Genomic DNA, 23384 nt, shown 5'->3' on the forward strand with positions numbered 1-23384 from the left:
GATTTCTTCAGCAAAAGCGGAGATGGTGTTCACGAATCTGTCCAAAGATAAATCTACCTATAGGTGGCGTTAAAGAGGTCACAGAGGAGCAGCGGGTGACCTCATACTGTTTTGACTGGCGGGGACAATAATGCACATTTCTCTCTCTGACAGTACATATCTAACCTTCATCTGCAGGCAGTCATGTAATTTTGAAGACAACAAAGACAGAATATTTCATTACAGCACAAAGATTTCTTTTGTTCTAAAGTTTAATGTAACATTCGATTGAAAATATTTCTAGAAACCTGGTTCAGACTTTGGACAGAGCAAGACAGGAGGAGAGGAATCTTCTCTTGAAATATTTATGATTAATTCATCGTTACTGATCAAGCTCCATTCATGATTAAAAGGGTGCATCAGATCATGTGGAGACAGCAATCAGATCCAGCAATAAGCAAGAGCTACTATTGAATAATCAATGCATCCTGGATTAACAAGGTTCAACTCATTCTCTGGTACAGATTTTCATTTTGTGAACAAGAGCCAGAAACACTTTTCTTACTGTAGAAAATACAGGATTAAGCATCAAAGGAATATTTAGTCATTTTGGGAAAACACTTATTTGATATCACTTTCATATCTCTCTGTACAGCTGATTCCAGGAAGTCTCCCCTCCTGGCCAAGAAAAACAGTCCCGCACATAATTCCCCATAAAACCACAATGTGTTGTTTTTACCCTTTAGTTGTTGTGTCAATAAGTGAACTTTAGAGATGCTGCTAAGAAGATTTTGTTACCTTCAGACTGAGCCTGGCTAGCTGTTTCCCCCTGTTTCCAGTCTTATGCTAAGCTAAACTAAGCTGTTGGCTGTAGTTTACGGTAGATTATGTAAAGCAACAAGTAACAGTAGAGAATAAAGAGGCGAAAGTCCAGATAGTTTTTGAACAGCTGAATCTTTGGTCTTAGTTTCAAGATGTTGAGAGCTTCTTCTGACCTTAGAAGAAGTAAGAAAAAAACAGAGCACTTCAAGCCGCCTGGAGGAGCAGTTCAGCCTCTGTTCTGGGCTAAATTTGGTCCTGTAGTATCTATGTCGATTGTGAGGAGTCACAAGTACATCTCCACAGGCATTCAAGGGCACAAACATACTCGTACAGATGCAAACACACTCTGTTGCTATACCACACACATAAACACACATATTCAGGCACTCACACACAGTGATGTGATGAGGAAAAGAAAATAGGAGACTCTGTGTTCTCCGGGATGAGCGGCCTCAGCGCTGCTGCTTCTGCTGATCGCTCGCTGTTGACTGCAAATTGTAAGCTCCAATTGTCTTCCTCTGTGCTTCACTGCCTCACAGGGATCGCAACTGATCTAAAAGAGAGTGCTGCGTGACCCATGGTCATATGTCGCCACATAATAATCATGCATTTGAGCCATTTAATTACACACAATTTCTTGCACCCTCAAACATGTAGGCACAGATGTGGTTATCCAGATGTGCTCCCTGCACATTTGCTGAGATGTGATAAACACAAACCTGGAACAAGAATCAGTCTGATGAATCTGGGATTCCTTCCTGCACTGCTGCAGTAAATTCTGTGATCTTTTTTTTTTTTTTTACTATTTCTAATGGTATTTTCCAAACACAAGATAAAGCTTTTTTTTCCCCCTCCCCTCTGACTTTTCGTGTAAGTTCAGAAACTTCACAGTAGCCTTGTTAATGATAAATCAGTTGTATGTGAAGAGTAAGGCAATCTTGTTCGATCCAAGTTGGCTTAAAGGGACTTATCTTGTGTTGCTGTGGGGTGAAACTGCATAACACCCCCCTGGAGAGGACTCCACACCATCACAGCACCTACTATCTCTAAAGCAGAGAAGCAAGGAGAGGGTTATCAGTAACCATTTTGTAAGCCTTTGGTGAACTCAGCCGAGCCTCAAACCTCACAGATTTATGTCAGCAACTTAAATCACTTGTACTATCACCTGAACTGTACTTGACTTCAATCTGTCAGCACACTTTTCTTTTGGTTCACTGGGGTGTACTTATAATTAACTTCTTCCAAAACTTGCTCTTCAACATGTTTTACAAGTTATGTTGGCTGAGATGGACAGATTTGTAAACTGCAAACAAGACTATAGAGTTTTGAGCATAGACACGTTTTAATAATGAGGTAAACAGTGTTAGTAGAATAAAGGATGTCTAGTATGTTCAGCCAAAAGACGGAATGAAATTCCACCTATTGCTCAGTTTGGTAAAACACTGCAATATTTTGTCAGATTTTTCCCTTTGTCACTTTTATTTATTGTTTTGGGAGCTTGTGTCATCTGTGATTTCGAAGACAAACTATCAAATACATGACAATTGCGACTGTTCCCATGGCAACAGATTAAATTCTTCAGACGAGCATGAGAGCAGACTGCAGATGTGGGATGAGGATATAAAGAATAAGGGAATTCCAGCAGCACAGTGTACACTAAGAGCACTTTGTTTTTGACAAGGGAATTGATTTTCTAATTAAATGTGTTTGATGGTGAAGCAGATGTGGAGGAATGGAGATGGAGAGATATGTGAATGCGAAAGATGGAGGAGCCTCTAGGGCTTTCCCTTTTGCAGCGAAAAGCCCTGCAGGCATTTCTTTATTGCAAAGACGATGTTTGAAGACCAAAGAGACAGTGAGGGAAGAAGGAGGTCAATAATATAAAGGGTACAGTAGTACATGAATGTTTTTTCACTTAACTATGATTCCCTCATGCTTCCAGATTTCTCAAACCTATCCAACCCTTTTCCTAAACTGCAGCTCCACCCAAAATGACCCTTCAGCTACTGTCGGCAAAGTCAGAGACTTGGCTTCTTTCCGCCGGCACTTCCGGATGGGTTTTATGACCATGCCGGCCTCCCAGGACCTGTCCCCTCACTCCTGTGCCTCCGCCATGGCGCCACGCTCGCAATCCTGCCATGCGGTCGGTGCCGGGGATGCAAGTCTAGAGAACGGAGATTACTCTGACACCCAGTCACAACATGGCGGCCGCTGCCCTCCGGCCAAACCCAAACGTCACCCCAGCACTCGCCTCAGCTCCTCATCCGCTGACAGCAGAGGACCTCCCGAGACGCCGCCACCTCCCCCGCCCTCTCATTCACAGACCAAACACTCAGAGAAGAAAAATGGTAAGAAGTGTATTTCCAGATGCACATTCTGCTGAGAAAATTATCTATTTTCTTGAGATGTATTTTTTTCCTTCTACAGCCATGAAGAAGTCTGACTCTGGGGAGATCGGATCAAAGAAGGTTCCTCCTTTAAAGCCCAAGAGAAGTCCCAGCACCCAGCTTTCCTTTGACCCCCTTCCTCCACGTGTGCCTCCTTCTGCCACATCCCTGCCTTTCCAGGCAGCAGACTCTCAGATTCAGACAGGAGACGGGGAGGATGAGCCAGTCTATATAGAGATGGTGGGCCAGGTGTTCACCAGAGACAGCCAGACCGCCACCCCCCACCCTGTCACCCCCGTGGCCACCACACCTGACTCTGACTCAGACCAGAGTGAGGCAATCTATGAGGAGATGAAATACCCGCTGCAAGAGGACAGAGAGTCCCAGAGACACCCCCCACCCAAACACGAGAAACTGAAATCCTCTAAACATTACCATGTCACCCCATCTTCCTCCAACAGCTCCTCCTCTCTGCCACGCCCGTCCTCTTCCTCTCCTTCCTACTCCAAACCCAAAGCCACTGTGTCGATCTCTCATTCATCTCCTCTGCCATCCTCCACATCCTCCACCCCTGTCCCCCAGGTCCTCTCCGCCAGTCCCCACACCCCACGAGCGCCTACTCCCTACCTGCTGCAAGGGGGTAAATCTGAGCCCGAATCCAACACGAAGATCCCAGCCCCTTTCCCCAACCTTCTACAACACCGGCCCCCGCTGCTGGCCTTCCCTCAGCCCGCAGCAGCCTCCAGTGGGGTCGGGGTGCAAAACAAGGTCTCTGCCTCTGCTAAAATGGGAACTCAAACGTCCAGCGTGACGACGCAAGCCAGCACCTCCTCCTCAACGTCCTCTAATGTTCCCGTATCCATGTCAGGCTCCAAGGAGTCATCGGGAGGAAGTATAACCCCGCAGGACAAACACAGTAGAGACGCCCAGTTGGGCCCTGCTCCTGGACTGAGAGCCAGGAGTCACTCAACACCTCTGCCTCCATCCTCCAAATCCACCTCACCTTTCTCCCATCACCACCACCACCCTCACCACCGCCCCTCGCACTACCATCACTATCGCAAGCCAGAAAGAGGAGACTCTCCTGCTCCGACCAAGAGCAGCTCTCAGACTTCGAACCAGGCCACCGTCCAGACCCAAACCTCAAGTACAGGCAAGGAGGGCAAGTCTGTTAGCTTCCTCTTAAAGACAGATAAAGGAGAGAGGGATAAGGACAGAGACAAGGATAGGGAGAGGGACCGAGATAGAGATAGAGATAGAGACCGAGATAGAGATAGAGACAGGGATCGGGGTAGAGACAGGGAGAGAGAGAAGGAAAAAGACAAGGACAGAGATAGAGACAGAGATAGAGATAAGGACAGGGATAGAGAAAGAGACAGAGACAGAGAAAGGGATCGGGACAGGGATCGGGACAGAGATCGGGACAGGGATCGGGACAGGGAAGGAGGGCTGCACTCCTTACAGATGGATATTGCCACTAGCAGCCAAACATCTCAAGGCAGCACCAGCTCAACCCCTACTCCATTATCCTCATCCCAACGTCCTCATTCCCGCCCGCATCTCCGCTCTCACACTCCTCATGGCCTGCCAGCATACAAGCCTCCCTCCTCGGACAGCCCCCTGCTGTGGACCTACCCTTCCGGCGGCTTCCGGAGACCGCCGGCTTATGAGAGCCTGAGAGGAAGCTCTCAGACGCCGTGTCTGCAACAGCCCTCGAGTCTTACAGGTGTAGGTGAAGGGGCATCCAAGAGTAACGGAGGGTCCGCATCCCTCCAGTCGAAAGTTGGCTTCATGCCTTGGGACAGCAGTGCCAGCTTAGCCGCAGATGAGGGGTCTTACTGGCCCATGCAGAGGAAATTGTCCTTCAGCCATGGGAGCAGAGACACAGAGAGTAAGTCAGAGGTCATTTTGGATACAAAATGCAGATGTTGTTTTGAGAAAAAATCAGGCATTTGAAGGTATTTCATTCTGTTCTTTCCCCTGTGTCAGAGGACGAAGGACGGGCATGGAATGGCAGTGCTGATGCCCTGTTAAGGATGGATAAAGAGGAGTTGGGGATGGGGTCTCGAGGAGGCCACTCAGGCATCCCGGTCCACTTCAGTGGTGCCACCAGCAGGGCCCTTGGTCACAGTGAGTCCTTGGCAGGCATGGACAGCAGCCCAGGATTCAGAGCCCTGCCCAGAGTCGGGCTGCCTCTTCCCTGCCAGACTTTCCCTGCCTGTCGCAATGGAGGTAGGCATAATCTTTTCAGTCATAGCTTCTGAAAAAGACAAACAAGAAAACAACATTATCCTCTTTAGAAAGGAACTACATACTGTGAGCAGATTTACATGGGGATTCTTCTGCTGGCTGAGCTATGATGTGGCTTTTAAACTTAGACAGCCAGCTTGTTTTTTTCCCTTGTTTGACATGAAACATGACTTAACACCCCCAGAATTTTTTAAGAGATAAACTTTCCCCATCTAAGATATTTTTCATTCATCAAAGTAGAGAATTAAACTAGCAGAGACTCTCCTCTCCTCTCCTCTCCTCTCCTCTCCTCTCCTCTCCTCTGTCACAAAAGCTCTGCCTCCAGCACATCCTGCTATACTGAAGTTAGCCTTGAAGCCTCTATATCTCTTTGTCAGTCTCTGCATCTTCACTCAAGGCCTTTCTCCAGAGACAGAGAGACACTGCTTACTTTGAGAATCAGTGCAATACTTTCCTTGAAGCAGAGCCAATAAAAGAAGTGTTCCATAAACAAGTCCACATCCCCGCACATACACATTCATGAGCCCCAGGCACATTTCATGCTGTTTACAATGTACATTGTGGCAAACCCGGTTGTTTAAAGCACTTTATAATTTAATTAAATTCAGTTATATGAGTTAAGTACATATACAGACTGGGTTCAAATGATATTCCAGGTAAGCCTCTTAAGTAAAGTGATATTACAGGAAACTATAGAGCAATCAGAGTGCAACCCTTCACCAATGCCTAACAGTCAAATATCTGTTTCACTCAAATCATTTCTGTCACTTCATTGTTAAACCTATTTTTGATTGAAAAAAAAATTCAGTAGAATATTGAATTAACTCTCAATCTTATTTTGGTTATGCCTGGATAAACAATAATTGCAGAATAGCGGAAATTGCAGATCAGGATCACCAACAAGATCAAATTACGTGTTCCTGTCCAATAAATTTAATGGATGTGTGTTTACAAGATAATGTAAGATATCCAGCTGACAGACAGTGACACAACAAATCTCTGTGAAAGCGTACCTATGTTAATAAAAATGTATCGCTCCAGTATCTATTGTTTGTAGGTTTATTATAACTTTATAATTTCCTAATAGTTTAGAATATAATGAGCGCACAATGTACAAAGGCTGTCTCAATTCACTTGAGTATGAGTAAACATTCACAGCTCTGTGTGTTAAAATGAAAAGTTATGTTCCAGGGTTCTCATTAGCAGGCCCAAATGTTTGTTTCCTTACAGAAGTGGGGCGGCTGGGCCGCTCCTCCTCTGCTGCTGGAGTGAGACAGGTGGGTGGAGGAGACGTCCAGAGACAGAGCAGTCTACCAGCACGAGAAGCCCTGAATCAGGTGAATATATAATACCCATCCTTATAACTTTAGACTCTATTAACTTCATTCATGGTAGATTTGGGAGTGAACATTAATATTGTCCTCATTATGACTTCCATTCCTGCTAGAGACAGAGCTCCTGCAGATCTATTTATAGCTGGTAGATTTGCCCACTGAGCAGAATAAGGTTTTGGCCTGCCTCAAAAGAATAAGAGCAGCAAAGGTATATGACGTAGGCTTGTATGTAATCAGTAAATGTTAGAGAATAGAGGATGAAAGAACATGCTGTACTATGTTTTGGAGTGATGAGCTGCAGTCTTCTGGCAGCACATTTTGCCCAGATTCTGGCTGCATAGCAAGTGCTGACGCAGTTTGACTGTGCTGCAGAGACTGTCTGCATGCGTCTGGTTGACCCTCCCTCAACCTTTAATAGATGAAGCAGTGCTGCATCCTCCTGGCAGTCTACAGGAACTGCAGTATTATTCAACATGTGCTACGATTGGTTGACAGCACTGCAGTGATCGTTCAGGGTTTTTTTTTTTTTTTTTTAGTAATTTAAATACAGAATAAAGCACTACATCAATTCACTGATTTGACTTTTTTCATTCTGTTCAGCTGCATGGTCTGGCCCAACCTCAAGTGCCCTGCAGTCCCAGCAGTCCCAGTGTGTCTCGACAGCAGCAGCAGCTTCAGCTCCACCAGCAGCAGCTGCAGTTAAAGCAGCAGCTCCAGCAGCTTCAGCAACAGCACCACCTACAGTTACAGTTCCAGCAGCTCGCCCAGCTGGCACAGGGACAGCCTCCTGTCAGCGGGGGCACCACCCCTTCCACAACGCAGACCCAGAGAGACGGCAAGCTGCTGGAAGTCATCGAGCGTAAACGCTGCCTGTGCAAAGAGATCAAGGCCCACAGGCGCCCTGACAAAAGCTTGTGCAAGCAGGACAGCATGCCCATCCTCCCTAGCTGGAGACGGACACCTGAGCCTCGTAAGACTGGCACACCACCATGCCAGAGGCCGCAGGCCGTCGTGTGGGACACGGCTATCTGAGGTGGAGAGACAAGCCGGCAAGTACAGCACTGAAGAGAGACAATACACACAGATGCGTTGAAGGTGGTTGAACAATTAATAAGAGGCGAGAGTAAAAATGTGTTCAGTAACTGGAAAATCCTTTAAAGGGTTGTGGTGACATAATTACCACAGAGGGACGAGAGATTGTGAACAAAGGAGAAATTTGCTCGCACTCTTATTGTGTGATCTGAGAACGGTGATGAAAGTTATTGGAGACTTTGAACTCGTTTAGGAGAAGAAAAAAATGAAAACGGTTGATAAGAAGGGTGAAGTAAAACAAGTATTACAATCAAACTAAACAGTTGATTTGTACTTGGTCTGTACTGTGTCCTTCTTGATGTGTTCTAATTGCCAATGATTTTTTGCCACAAAACACCAGTATTATTGCTACAAAATGAAGACACCAACTTGATAATAATGGGTGGGATGTTTTCTGAGTTTGGTGTTTGCCAAATTTCCTCCTGACTACTTGAGACATAAAGGAATCATGTTTTTATTTTATTTTTTTCCCCTCCAACACACGGAGAGAAAGTTATAAGAAGGTACCTGCCAGTGAAGGGCACATTAAACTGTGGTCCAACACACATAGAAACTACTCTGTGGATGAGAAAAGGCAAGACTCATTGATAAGTTATTGAAGTGTTTCTTGAAATCGTGAATGCATATGAGATGTCTTGGTATCAACAGATTGTCATTGTGGATGCAAATAATCATCACCGAGGAGTAAAAGCTACCTACTGTATCTGTTTGCATATTTGTAATGTAAATCTATTTACTTTCTCGACATTTCTGCAATTTTATAGCAATATGCTCCCAATGCCAGAGCAACATAATTAAAACTTGTGTCAACTAGCCTAACATACATATCTAAGACTTGAATAAGTCATATTTACTGTGTCATTCTCTGCATGTCACAATAGACATACAGTATTGTAAAAAAAAAAAAAAAAAAAAGTGTAGAGATGATCATGTCAGACTTTTACATACAGCTGAACTTCACTATAATAACATGTGGTTGTATAAAAAAAAAGAAGATGTTGCTTGGTGTATCATTAGAAAAGGTGGTTCGACAGATGGCACATACAGTGCAGTCCAGCCAAATATAGACAACAGATCAATGGTACAGAAAAACTTCATCACTCATGCTTATCCACAGTTGCACATTAGTGATTGTTCCACCACACAGAAAAAAAACAAGCACTGACACCCATCAACACAGACTGTACAATATGGTGCAACTGATAAGACTGTGAGTATTGATCACCTCAAACAGAATGCTGGAACAATCTGCACAAAACATGGTAAACGCTTAGGAGAAACCCTAATGTACTGTAAATAGATATGTACAACTGTATTGAAAATGTAGCAATTATTTCCATTTTCATACTTGTAATCAATACATATTATGTAGCATATACTGTATAAAACATAACTTTGTTCACTTGTTTTTTCTAAAAGAATTAAGTACTTTATCTGCTGCAGCCAGTCCATGCATTACTTATAGTTCCACTAATAAACAGTAAGCCCTCTAAAGAAAGGCACAGTCCAACAGTTGTTTATTTAAATTTATGCAAGACTCCCTTTAAGCTGTTATTATTTTATTTATGCCTTTTTTTTCTACATTCATTTTCATTTGTGTACAGATTTCAACAGCTCGTTGTCTTGACCTTTTTGAATACTTTGCTGATATTTTGAACTACTGGTGTTGTTCATTCAACCACATGGTGTCACCATGAGAAACATGATTAATATAGTGGTTATTGTTACATATTTGTTTTATTTCTGACAGCCACGTGAAATGAAGTTTGTACCTTGAAGAGTGAGCCCTTCTGTAATAGTATTAAGGCACTTGAATGTCTCTTGGTTGTTGTTGTTTTTGATAGTTAGCACCAAACTGTACAGTACAGTACACCCAGTGAAAAGAAGACCTATCTAAATGTTTGAGAGTCACTGCTTGGCCTTTCGTTTTAGTTTCGCCTGCGCGTGTTGTTTTTTGACGGTCGAGGTTTGCAAGCTTACTGAGTCCATTTTCAAACAAACACAGGTCAGGTTGAAGGAAATGGGCAAGTGCAATGCATGCAGAGATTCCTCACGATGAAAATGTTCAAATGATATTGACTATTGTGCCCAATTTAATTTCAGATACCGAGAAACCACCTTACTATGATTCCTTTTCACAGACTGATATCGAACCCTAGGTATCATCTCCAAAATAGTTTACAGAAGCTGTTGGTTTTGTGTGTCTACTAAAACAGTGGCCATTATATGAGTGCCATACTATATTGATATGGTAAGATACGGTGTACCTTGGAAATCACTGTAGTGCTATATTTGCATTGATATTGTCATTAAAATAAATTTTATATAATGAACTTTACACAACAAACAGGATTTTTACATGTTTTACTGCCTCGTGTCGTTCCCACAGTGAGATGGTGGTGAAGTGGACATTATGTTCCCACTGCACTCCTGCAGCACGTGTTGCAGCACCCTTCAGCATCCAAGTGAGGGCGCTGCCTTCACTCTCTCCACTGCTGCTGGGCTTTGGCTGCATGCATGTGAAAATAAAGCCAGTGCTTCAATACAACACACACGAACACTTGTGCACTGGCTCAGAGAGAAACATTAGACCTTCATAGTTTGAATTTCAGATAGATTAGATAGTTATTGCTCTTGACAAGAGCAGTTCAGTTGAGTTTGGGGTAGATGAAGCACACATGCAGACAATTAGTTTCCCAATCTCCCCAAATATGAGTGTTAGAAATTCACTGATGAAACTCCAACATTATGAAAGTCTATATAATTCTCGATATTATAATTTGAGGAGCTTATTCTAACACCTGATCTATGACAAACTTAATCAATGATCTAGATTAGAACATATACAATAAATCCCTGCATAATAGATCATATGAATCTAATACAGCACAGTAAGGGGACTATATAACATCATCGCTTAATAACAGACATGTTGAATGCTGTAGGAATATCAGAGGGATTTTATGTTCATGACGTCTAGGGCCCGGGAGCCAATAAAAAGTTGCCCTCAGCCACCCCACGATTTGCTGACGGGGTTGTCTTTCACGTGTGGGGCCTGTGAGGAGGCAGGATGCGGTGCAGATGATTGGCCGGGCGGGGGGATAAGGGGGAGGGATTTGGCTCTGTCAGGCGGGTGGAGGGAGGCGGGGGGGGCTGCAGAGTGAGGGGGGAGAGGGGAGGGGGGATGCTTGTAGATAGAGGCGGAGGGAGCGCTTTACCGCAGTATCACTAGATTTCTGCACCACTCATCAAAACTCTGCGGAATGCAGACAAGAGCAGGGGGGGAGGGCAGATACTAGGTCTGTGCTGAGTGTATCGGACCGCCACCTCTTACTATTTCCTGTGTGCAGAGAGGCTGCAGTAGCTATTTTGCTCTCATTCCTCCTCATTTGAGCGTCTGAGTGTTGAAGTAGAGCTGCTTTAATTGTACAGTAGTGGTACAGTAGAGTCATCTCTCTGTCTCCTTCTCTTTCTCTCTGTCTCGCTCTCGCTGTCGTTTCTTGTATTTAAGGCGCATTCATCTTGAGTGCTAGTGTCCGAACTTTTATTAGAAAATGGCAAAGGATGGAGAACAAAGCGAGTGGAAGGAGTTTATATGGAACCCGAGGACGAGGGAGTTTCTGGGCAGGACGGCGAGCAGCTGGGGTAAGTAGTGTCCAGCTACAGCAATGCAGCAAATATGGTCCCTCGGCTCTTTTAACAGGTCTCTGTCATACAGTCTTTCCATAAAGGTTCAATATGATGCTCCATGAGAGGGCTTCTTCTAAAATGTGCATGTGTAACTACAATATAATATATGTACATTTGACCGTGATTGAACTTGTTTGAGTGGATTATTTGTCTTCAGTGCTCAGGTGAGATGGCTGTCGCTGTCCACTACTGTCTGGTACTGAAATCTGAATGCGGCACCGCTCCTGTGGAAGCCGGCGGAATTTTTTTTTCCTTTCTTTCCCCTCCTGTTTCTTTCTTTATTTATTAATTTATGGCACCGCTTTCCGTGCGCAATGCGCTCAACATAAGGGTGGAGGCATATAGTTATATTTTACATCTGAATTAGCCAGATTACTGCAGCATTGCTGAAACAGGTTCCACTCTGTTGCAAAGTGCATATCATCAGCTCCGCTCTTTGGAAGCACTGGTGCTGGCTTTAATATCAGTTCTGCTGCAGTGAAGGCTCCATCTAGAGGGAGGGGGGTTGAGGGGGGTGTGGGGGGGGGGGGGGGGGGGGGGGGGGGGGGGGGGGGGTAGGGTTGTGTTATAGCTGTTCAGTGAAGTTAAATAGAAACCGGTTTGTATGCTTTTGGGTTTGTCAACATGATGTCATTGATTTTTCAGATTTTTCCTCTCCAGATTTTGATGCAAGACACCAATCCCAGTTTCTATAAAACACAGTGCTGTTGCCATATACTGTCCTCTTTTCTGCCATGCAACCAGGCTGCAACTATCTGAAAGATTCATGAAATGATAGGGCGCATATGGCTCTGTTCTAATGACATTGGAGCGTTTTAATCTGGGTAAAGCCGAGGGCCAAATGCTATTTGTATCACCTCCAACCCTGCCCCTCCCAGTGTGTGTAAATCACTGAGGGATTTAATCCTAATCTAATGACTTCATTGGCTGATGGGGAAGGTATCAATTCAGGACGTCCGTCAGTTCTAGCAAAGTCAACCACTTTCAGGAATTTAGATTATTTTTGGTCTTTTCTCTGGGAACGCGATCTCAGTGACACTGAAGTTTAGTATTTTGGGGGGTGGAATAATGCTGCAAATGGTTTTATGTACAGTGGGATCCTAGCAATTATGTTTCATGAATGGACATTGTACTATTAATGCGGAGTTGGGAATCATTGACTGTAGCTTCCTTTGCTTGAATCCCCCCACAGTGTACGACTTAATCCAGCTCAGTGCGTCCCAGGTGCTTTAAGGTCTGGTGGCCTTTTTAAGCTGTGCTCTCTAAGGCTCGCTAATTAGGCTATTTCTGTAGTTCGCCACCACATGTAGTTCTGCTAAACTTGGCATTCACCCTCAGCACTACTTCACTTTCTTAATGATGCATTTACTGCAGCACTGTACTTCCACTTGTTTGACACTGTGGTTTTATCCGCAGTCCATCCATCCACTTTCTATACCCACTTAGTCTGGCACACATAGGGCAAAAAGGCAAGACAACACCCTTGTCATGTTGCCAGGTCTGTTTAAAAGACAAATTTGTTGTTCACACTTAATAATTATGCAGTATAAGGTACGTTCAGAGCTTTAGATCAAAGGCCTCTTTGAGGATGAAACACAGAACACTTCCTTGTGTGTTCTGCTTTGTGTAAAGAGCTGTAATGATATGGAAATAGCCTCGATAAAGTAGAGCAGTCCTGCAATTTTGATGTTACATTGCTACCAGCTGACACCAGGCTGGCATGGTCAAACAACTACCTCTATTTAAAACAGGACTAATTAAGTGTTCTGCACCTCCTACCTCCAAAAACAACAAAAGACTCTTAGGGCAACTCAGGAAAAGAGCCTTACAGGATCCAATAGGGAACAAAATCATGACGATCTTGGTGTAAGATAAAATATAGTTTGACATTAAAAGAACCGCAGCTGAAAGCTATCAATTCTTTCTCAAGACCATTTCATTTTCAGTTCAGAGGTCTGTTTGATCACCTGCTTACAAAGCAATTGAACAGCATGCCCTCCTAATTAATTCTGAAAGAAAAGAGACACCTCCTGCCATTATTATTGAAGAAAGGACAGGATGCCGAACCTTCCGTCCTGTCCTTTTGTTCTTTGCTTTCAACCAGGGTGAAAGAGAGATGCTTCACTGTCCATCATCAGCTTGGACTGAGAGGGCAGACTGTAAACCTAACACCCTCTTTGCCAGGGGGGAAGCCACCCTGCCTGCACGCTTGACCCCGTATGCACATGTACACATCTTAGTGTCCCCCGGGTGGTGTCATATTTGTGATTAGCATAACGTCCACTCTGGATGACAGAGAAAAACACTTTAACACTTTGTTTCGTCATATCTTATCTCTAATTCCTTTCGCCGCAGTGCCTCTGGCTTGTTCTGGGGGCTTGAGCCTGACTCTGTATATTTTTAATGACTCAGCTTGGGTCTCTTCCATGCTACAGACAGGATGCCCGCTGTCATCTTACTCAGCCATTAATTACATTTACCTCCTACTGCAATAATTCCAGAGACAATTGGACAAAAAAACACACAATCATGCTCTAATTCATCAAGATGCCCCTCTGTGATGGCCCCCTGTGGAGCAGCTTCCCCTTGACATTTTGTTATGGATTCCTGTAAGCCTGGCTGTGTGGGGAGGCAGATGCAGCGTTGAGCCTGCTGACAGAGCGAGTGAGCTCCACGCTGGGGGCCATCCAGCAGAGGCATAGGGTCAGGGCACTCAGCTGCTACCCAACGCAGGCCTCAGGTGCTGATACTTAAAATGGGGGATGTGTCATAGAAAATGCTATTTATGTTTTCCAGCTCTCTACAGGAATGTCTGATATTGCAGCTGTTTCAAAAGTGATTCCGAGAAGGAAACATCACATCATTGAGTTTTTGTAATGACTGATACTGTTTTCAGAGAGGATCCATCTGACCTCTGTGCAATTAATAAAACACAGGAGCAACAGAGTGATACAACAATACAGATAAGCAACAATTTTGATAAATGACAAATTCTCGTTTACAATGTTTTTATTGTCAAGCATCATTTTCAAAGATACCGAAACATGGTATTGCCATGCTTGTTTTCCATATAAACAAACATCATGTCAGAGGACATAGGAAAAACAGACTTCACATACATATTACATACATATCAAAGAAAAACACATGACCTCTACCATAACCAACCTCATGGTCTCCCCTTATCTACCCATCTCCACCTTCAGTCCCACCCTGCACTGCAGTTAAGACTTGGTTCCTTATGGATAAACTTAAATAAGTGACATTAGTTTTCTTGCTCTGGGAAACTGTAATGTCATCTATTTGCTGATATTTATCGGCTAAACTAATAATAGAAATAGTATCAGCAAATTAATATTGCAGTCCTTGTTTCAGTGCAGAAACTGTCTAATGTAACATTATCACTATGGTCCTCTTACATTGTTCATGTAATAGTCTATGATGGCCTGTAATCTCCTGACCCTGTGGCCCAGTCTCCAGGGGGTCCTTGTTCTCCCTCCTCCTGTATCCCCCTCTGTCATCGTTCCTCCCCCTCTGTAGACAGTGCAACTCTATAATGAAATTAGTCAGAGACCAACCACACTGTGTAGAACTTGGGGACAAACAACATTTTTTAGTGGAACATGTTATGACGCTTTGATATTTTAATTAATTCATGATAATAATGGAATGCTAAGTATCTTTGGGATTGTGGTTTATGTGCAAGTGACAGACAGAGAGAGGCAGATGTTGCAGATGGAACGAAGCCCCTCTAGTTTAATGAGGATTAACGGCCCTCTTGTGTACATGTATGGTCAGAAAGTGCTCCAACACTACAGTACCACTTCATTAAAAATGAATTGATTCTGTTATTAACTCAGATGTAAGATTATTTACTCAAAAAGGGGTTTGTGCATTACGGTAATTATGAAATGGACTGCACTTACCTAAAGTTGCAGAGATTAGTCTAATGTAGCCTTCATGCATAAATCACAAACCACTCAAATACACAGCAGCCAGCTCAACAAGTACACAGTGAGAAGGCTGGATGCAACAATCAATACTAAGGCAGAATAATGGGTGAAAACCTTTTTCTGCCATAATACATAATAAAACAGTAGAAGCTAATTCTTGTTTTAACTCAGGCCTCTTTCAGTCTATGTTTTTACATTGTGTTTCGACGTCAATCAACTGTTCGTAAGGGAAGGGGTGTTGCTTGCAGTGCTTCTTTGCCGTCGGCTTGCGTAAATGACAAACTACTTATTTGTGTAACATTTTCTCCTTTTTTTGGTATTCTCAATGCATTATTGTTTCAATGTGTTATTTGTATACATATTCAAATTGGTACAAATCCTAATTTTACCTATTTAAAAATCGTATTGGAGTTGAAATAAGCAGAAGTGGCTAGGCTAAAATATAGACTATAAACCTAGTATGTTAACATATAAGTGAGAACATGACACTAGACAATTATATAGAAAAAATTTAATTTAATTTAATTTAGAAAAATTTGCCAACAGTTTTGGAAACAACAACTATGACTACTTGATTTTAGCAGCGACATTAGCAATAGCCTAGCTGTAGAGCTAACTAGCTACCAACTAGCCACATACACTTAGCTTAAAATATGAACTCACTGTGTAATGTTAGACACCTTTTGCTACTAATATATTGTTCTGTACATATACTGTAATGAAATGCATTAGTAAATGTTACTTTACTTTAAATGTTAATTAAAATGGCATGATACACCATTTAGAGGATATAATGTATGTTAGCTGTAGGGCTATTTATTGCTTATCTTGATGGAGATGCCTGAGTTCAAAATGCTCAAAGTGCAGAAACAATAAAGGTCTATCAAACTGAGTATTTTGATCTGTTGCTTATGTGATATTATTTGATTTCTCATCGATATTGCATATAGTTGATGCAACTCTCTCGTCTCTCTTTGTCTGCAGGTCTTATCATTCTCTTCTACATAGTTTTCTACATCTTCCTGGCTGGCTTGTTTGCTCTCACCATGTATGTAATGCTTCAGACCTTGGATGACCACAAACCAACCTGGCAAGACAGGCTCTCCATACCAGGTGCGGTAGCAACTAATGACAAGAACTGCAGGAGCACAGGTCGCAGTCTGTGCGTCAGTGGCGTGACCTCTGCGCTGTCTCTCTGTCACTCACAGGCATGGTGATCAGACCCAAAGCTGATGAGACCTATGAGATTGTCTATAACATCCGGAATACCGAGAGCTGGGACATGTACGCTCAGGCCCTGGACAGGTTCCTGTCACGTAAGTCTGTCTCTCTTGGCTTCGCTTGCAGTGACTCAAAAAGCTTACGGCTGCGGATTATCCAACGATCTAGACTGAATTGTTTTTTTACCTAATAAGAGATAATTCCTTTATAGTCAATGGGTTTGAGATTGCCTTGCACCAGGGGTTTTAGTTGAGTCATAAGCCCCCTGCTAACAAAATAAACCCCACCCCCCTCTCCCCTGCAGCCTACAACGACACCGTCCAGGCCCAGAAAAATGACGAGTGCACCCCCGACCAGTACTTCCTGCAGGAGGACAGCGGCGATGTGAAGAACAACCCGAAGCGCTCCTGTCAGTTCAACCGCACTGTTCTGGAGGACTGCTCTGGAGTCGGTGACCGTTACTATGGATACCAGGACGGCCAGCCATGCATCATCATCAAGCTGAATCGGGTATAAAAGAGAAAGAGGATAGGGATGTTGTTGCTAGGAGACGTGAAATGACTGAGATAATGAAAGTGGTTGAGAATGAGAAAAAGATTATTCGGGTAAAAAACAAGGAAAGTCAGTATCAAGATTTATCAAGACTTCCAGCATATGAAATAGCAATATTAAACATTAATTTCTCTGTCTTTAAATAAGAGAGAAGTGGGAATGATGCTGGAGATGTTGTCTTTCTGTCTCATCAGGTGATCGGGATGCTGCCAGGAAAGAATGGACAGGCTCCGTATGTCACCTGTGGCGCAAAGGTAATCTCTTTTGTCTTTCACAATGAAAGGCTTAACATAACAATTTGGATTTCAGCCCATTCGCAGCTATTGTGCCTCACTCTCATCTGCAATATGCCACCGATCTATCACTCATCTCCATTCCCTTTAATGTCTGTTCTGTGTTTGCATTGTTTGAACTGTCATATCTGTGTTGCATACCACTCTGTCATTCACACCACCTGTGCATGTTGCTGCTTCTCTTCTTTTTTTCTTTTTTCCATCGCGCTCCATTAATTTGCTCACTCTCAGAGGTACAAAGTTGGCAAAAATGAATGGGTAAGAATGGAGACAGAAGCTGTGTTTTGTAGAGTTTAGATTATAATTACACATATATAGCAGTATAGCAGAAGTGTAGATTGTAGTTGTCTGTGAATAATATATTCAAACAACACAATACAACGTCATTTTACTGGTATGAACAAATAAAGAAATAGTGGGAAAAGAATATCACACATATATGCATCATGAATGCATATATGCAAAGGACATCATGAATGATGTATTTTTGTAGACCACTGAAGTAGATGGTTTGAAGTAGAGAAGGAGCTTAATGAGGCTCACCTCCTCCTCCCCAACATATATGAAACTGATGAAATCTTTTCACCCCTACAGAAAGAAGACACTGAAAAAATCGGAGAGTTGATGTACTTCCCTCCGAACGGCACTTTCAACCTTATGTACTACCCCTACTATGGCAAGAAAGCTCAGGTAAGATCAACACATTATTGAAGATGTACCAGACATGATATGGAAATTCCTACATTTAAAGATGTTCTTGGATCTCTCTTTGCAGGTGAACTACTCTCAGCCTTTGGTTGCCGTCAAGTTCCTTAACATCACCGTCAATCAAGACGTCAACATCGAGTGCAAGATCAACGCCAACAACATTCCCGCTGGGACTGAAAGAGACAAGTTCGCTGGAAGAGTGTCTTTCAAGCTGAGGATCAACACGATTAACTAGGTTTACCTTTTCCCTCCTCTGAAAACCACTTTCTTCATTCTCTGCAACATTGCACATACACAGAAACTAATCACAGGATTCACACCCTTTGTAGGATTTGTTTACAACCCCCCAAATTTTGGGCAAAATTGTTTATCCGGTCGCATGGTGAGGTGATGCAAGAACAAAGGGTGGTAATCCTGTCTTTAATTCTGTCTGTGAGCTTTGGGACAAATTCTTTTCTGTAAATTAGTTTGAGGTGATGTCTATTTATACTGCATGACAAACTAGGAGATCTAAAGGATGTAAACACGTGTTTTGAAAGTTTGCAAGGATCAGCAACTTTACCACTTTATTGCTGCTCCCCTCCTGCTGCCTCCTTATAGAGTATCCCTCTCTTTATGAATATACACAAATTAAAATACAAAATGTGTATATCTACGGTATTTATACGGTATCATAACCTTATATCAGTACGTCTATTTTGTTGCACTTAAAAGAATAATCCAACAGACTTGCATATATCTTGATGGACGGATGCAGAGATGAAGCCATTTTGCATGTGTGTATTGTCTTTAGTGTGCTATGAGGGCAGGAGGCCCCCCGTGTCCCACCTCTCTGCTAAGTGTGAAAAAAGGTTACGTTAAACCACTGACCACCAGGAGGGACCGCAGCGTAATCTACTAAACCTCACGCACAGCAACTGTGTGTTTTGAAAACAACAAATAGTAAGATAGGCATCTCCAAAAGATGGGAGTTAGAGGTTAAAACCTTTAAGAGTAAGTGTGTGTGTGTGTTTGAGAGTGTGCGTGTGTGTGTGTGTTCCATTTACAGGTCCCATTTCATACTGTAGGTCGGGAAGTTGCATGCAATGTGCAATATTCATTAAGTGGCATACATTATGAATGCTTGATTCCATTCTTCAGACGAGAAGACTTCTATTAAATTATAATTATTTTCAGTCATTTGATATTCACACCAGTCGTTTGACCTGAGACAGATGCGATGCACATTTGGTTCTCTGGTAATAGTCACGTCAACACCACTGATGCCAAATGAATTACGACAAGAGACAGTACATCAGTCACGTTTCAGACATCTTACAGCATCACCATTAGTTGACAAAAATATGATTTTTTTTTTTTTGCCCCCAACACTCCCAGTCAGTACATCACACTCCCTGTCACTGTGTCTATCATTTCATTCCTGAAGTCAAACCAAGAGCCATTTTCTTGTGTCTCAATTTTTAATAAACTTAAACATGAATATTTTTTGCGTGTATTGCATCTATTTCATATGTATCAGAAATAGATGCCGTTGTCATATTTTGTATTGATTTGCACTGGAAGTGTGCTTTTTTTTTCCTTTTTTTGTGAAGCTGAGTTGAATTAATGTATGTACAGTTTTTGGAGAGGAGGATGTACAATAGAACGTTTGTGCTTGTGCCCTTTATTTCATTCATACTCCATCCTTTGAAATATTCATCCAGCATATCAAAATGTATAGTTTACATCTTCTCCTGAAGGTGACTAGAGTCTTGAATATGTGAATTGTTAGTGCATCCGAGTTTTGTTTTATAGGCCTGTAGGAAAAAAAAAATTGGAGATTTGCTTTCTTGACCACATAGAAAAGGATATTTTCCCATTTCACTTGTTGGGTTTATGCTTTTTTTTGTTGTAGTATTTTCCGCTGTTTTATGAATTGGGCTGAAGGCATAGCCCTCATGTTAACTAGACAACCAGTTTGAGCGATCAGCCTCTAGAAAAATAGTAGATTCCGCCTGAGTTTGGTGCTTGAGCTGTTTTTTTGATGTGCATTCATGTGCAGTGCGGGCACACAAAAGTTGTAAGAATCACGTGCGAATACTGGCTGGAGAAATCTGTGGAGTTACACTTTTTAACTCAGGCACATTACCATGGCACTGCTTCAAAATCGTACCAATGCGACTGTGATCCTGCCGTGTCATTGCAGCAAATGTGGAACACGAGCATCTGTTCACTCATATTAACGTCTGGCATGACTCCACCACTTCATTTCTCTCAGAGCAATGTGTTTCTCTGCATGCCCACCAAAACGGCACCTCATTATCTGATCCAGACTTGAAAAAGACAGACAGAAGAAAAAAAAACAATCAGATCTAATGTGATTATATCATCTATATCAGGGAGGTTATTCATAAAGAAGGATGTTCTCAGATGTACAGTCATCCGAGGCATTTTTGTTACGTTCTGTGACAGTCCAATGACCAGTTCACATGCATTTCTCCTCTGGCATTGCTGCAACACTTACTTAATTTCACTGTAATCTCTTAATCTGGTCGGCTAATCCGGGGCCTGCAGGCTGAACTTCTTTACCCTACTTTGTCGCTCCTCCTTGTGTCAAACGCCTGTTTCACTGTCTTCAAACCAGAGCTGAAGCAATGATCATAAATTTTTCATTCAATCGTGTTTTTACCCAATTGTTATTCAATTATAATTCTCTTTTAAATTACAACACAGCAAATAAAATGTTTTTTGCTTCATCACCCAATTGGACATTCTTGTTTTTACCCATGTGCATGTGAGGATTCGTTCTTCAACCAAAGATCTTCATAAGAGTTTAAATTCTGTTTAGTTGTGCTGCATCAACACATCCCCAGCAGCAGATTAGTGAGTGAGGATCTCATGCAGAGATACTGTAGGATCCAGGTGGCTGGGTAAAGACCCCATGTTATTAAAGGCCTAGTCTTATATAATAATAATACGCACAAAAGGAACATGTTGCACTGCAACAGAACAGTGCCTCCTGGTGGACAGAAAGTGTTGTTCCCCAGTGTCACAGAATGTTATTTCCTGTTATCTCTGTTTATCCATTTCTTCTGTGATAATTTGGAGATGTCCTCAAAAAGCAATATATTTATTTCTTGTGTGGCTGTATGATATGTTTATTGGAAAATCAGTGCAACACGTGTCATCGAGAGCAAGGAAGGAAAAGGCAACAACATATAGATATCGCATGCAGGCAGATTTGCCGGTGTGCATTATCAAGATGGAACAATATTTTACAAAAAAAAATATTGTTTGTTTATAAAAGAGTATTTTTATTGCTATTTTGTTGTAAAGAGGAGAGAATGTATTAGCTTGGATTGTATCATGTTATGGGAGTTACCTGGCAGGTTTTCATCATTAATTCAACAAATGGCAAAATGTAACAGCTTGTTAATTGACAGTTATTTTGTTGGGTTTTTTTTTGTTTTTTTAATGTAGAAACAGTTTTGTCATCATGTGAACCCTTTCTACTTTCTCAAACTGATCTTGTAAAGCTTGCAGTGAAAGCTTTCTGAGCACTGCATGTGTAGATGGGTCTATTGTATCAGAATCAAGACACAGTCATTAAAAGTAACTTGATAGAATGAATGAACAGTGCTTTCAGAGAGCTTTCAAGTGCAAATACTTTGCAGAATCAAAACTGCAAGAAGCCCCAACCTACGTGACAGAACGAGTCATCTGATCATGTTTTAAAAAAAGAATAAATACAACAAACCCCCCCCCCCCCCCCCCCCCTCATTTTAAATCGTACTATTGCCTAAGACTGGGGTGCAAAGGATAGTTCAAGAAGGAAATCCATTCGATTTGTTGAGGTACTCGCCAAAATGGGTGATAATTCTATTCTGGATCTTTATTTTTTGCTCTTACTGTATGTATATTTTTGCTCATGTTTACTGCAAAACAAGATAGAGAAATTAATAAATGTCATTTAAGGGAACTCAAACTTCATTTTTGCCTCTGTCTATTAGTCATCTTTCCTGTAGTCATCATAGCAGGAGGAAAAGGATTTTTTACTCATGGAAAGACACTAAGGTTTAAGTGGAAAGGTCATAATTCCAATGTGGGTCCTTGCACTTTGGCTTATTATGAATGAAAGATCATTTGTAAAAAAAAAAAAAAGTCAAGTAGTAAGGTCTTTGTAGAGGACAGAGAGAGAAGCCAGGCAGTGTCAAAAGTAGGACCAGGTGGATGTAATCTAATGTAATCTCATTCACTGTAATCCTCACAGCCTACAATGTCAGCGGACACATACATTAACCTATGTGCACATACGTATTGCACATATGTGGCAACAAGTGAAAGCTAAAAGCAATAAAAAAAGAGTCCATCTTGCTATGTGAAATAATATTCTTATGTTCAGCGGTGAATTGAACAAGTAAGAGCCCCTGCACATGTTGGCTACACAAGACTATCCAGAGGAAATGCCATCATTAACACGTCATCCTCCTACACACACCAGAAGTCAAAGGTCACAGACTGAAATCTTGGCTGGATTCTAGCCCAATAGATACATGTACATAATCATAAATATTCATTGACCCAAGATCAGAAATATATAAATACTGTTTTAGGTTTTGTTCCTTTGGGAATTGCTTTAATAAAGTCATCCGCCAACTGCTTGACAAGATTACAGCCGAAGTGTACTTCCGCTCAGTGACCTTCAAGCAGCTCCTGTCTCCTCCTCACTCTGTGGCCTCGGGTCCTATCCTTATCTCTCCTTTCTCCACTGTTTCCTCAGAAAGAGAGAGCGCTGAGCAGGAAAAGGGAGAGAGCCAGGATTATGTAGCATTAGAGGTATTTGTGGGTTTAAAATAGTCTGATCGAGACTAGCGCCGGTGACTGATAACTGCACACGCTCTTACCTCTGTTACACACACGTTCAAAAAAATTAGAATCCAAAATAATCTACAACCCCCTGATAGTCTTCAGATGAGGGTTTGTTTTTTTTGCTTCATATTTTCTCACAAACAAAAAGATATTTGTGATATTCAAAACCTTTTCCACTATAATGTGTCCAGAATGTCACACAGAGCACATAAGATCCATTGTGCTGTAAGGGAAGTGAAGATTAGTGTGTAGCAG

General features: G+C 42.3%; 2 protein-coding genes across 3 annotated transcripts in view; both read left to right on the plus strand.

Moving 5' to 3' along the window:
* LOC122994942 (neuronal tyrosine-phosphorylated phosphoinositide-3-kinase adapter 1) overlaps positions 1-9097 on the plus strand; it is a 30955-nt gene extending 21858 nt beyond the window's left edge. Inside the window, exons 3-8 of the mRNA XM_044369758.1 lie at positions 2782-3149; positions 3229-4479; positions 4534-5079; positions 5178-5420; positions 6669-6775; positions 7373-9097. Coding sequence (XP_044225693.1) covers positions 2782-3149; positions 3229-4479; positions 4534-5079; positions 5178-5420; positions 6669-6775; positions 7373-7804 — 2947 coding nt within the window. The 3' untranslated portion in view covers positions 7805-9097. The remainder of the gene's footprint in view (positions 1-2781; positions 3150-3228; positions 4480-4533; positions 5080-5177; positions 5421-6668; positions 6776-7372) is intronic.
* A 1966-nt stretch (positions 9098-11063) lies between these two features.
* On the plus strand, positions 11064-22250 carry atp1b2b (ATPase Na+/K+ transporting subunit beta 2b). 2 transcript variants are annotated; one of them, XM_044369756.1, is made up of 8 exons: positions 11064-11509; positions 16492-16620; positions 16716-16823; positions 17033-17238; positions 17475-17534; positions 17805-17831; positions 18168-18263; positions 18349-22250. In XM_044369756.1, exons 1-8 carry the CDS (start codon positions 11419-11421, stop codon positions 18514-18516), a joined length of 885 nt encoding a protein of 294 aa, XP_044225691.1. In that variant the 5' UTR covers positions 11064-11418; the 3' UTR covers positions 18517-22250. The 2 variants fall into 2 exon arrangements, with proteins under 2 accessions (XP_044225691.1, XP_044225692.1); XM_044369757.1 differs by lacking the exon at positions 17805-17831 and having other exon boundaries at positions 11066-11509.
* Positions 22251-23384: the final 1134 nt, after the last annotated feature.

Source organism: Thunnus albacares, chromosome 13 (assembly GCF_914725855.1).
Source record: "Thunnus albacares chromosome 13, fThuAlb1.1, whole genome shotgun sequence".
Taxonomy (NCBI): Eukaryota; Metazoa; Chordata; class Actinopteri; order Scombriformes; family Scombridae; genus Thunnus; species Thunnus albacares.

Coding starts and splice junctions, on each gene's coding strand:
- atp1b2b (XM_044369756.1), top strand. CDS start 11,419: ATGGCAAAGGATGGAGAACAAAGCGAGTGGAAGGAGTTTATATGGAAC. Junction 16,621..16,715: donor AGACAGGCTCTCCATACCAG/GTGCGGTAGCAA, acceptor TGTCACTCACAG/GCATGGTGATCAGACCCAAA. Junction 18,264..18,348: donor ACTATGGCAAGAAAGCTCAG/GTAAGATCAACA, acceptor CTCTCTTTGCAG/GTGAACTACTCTCAGCCTTT.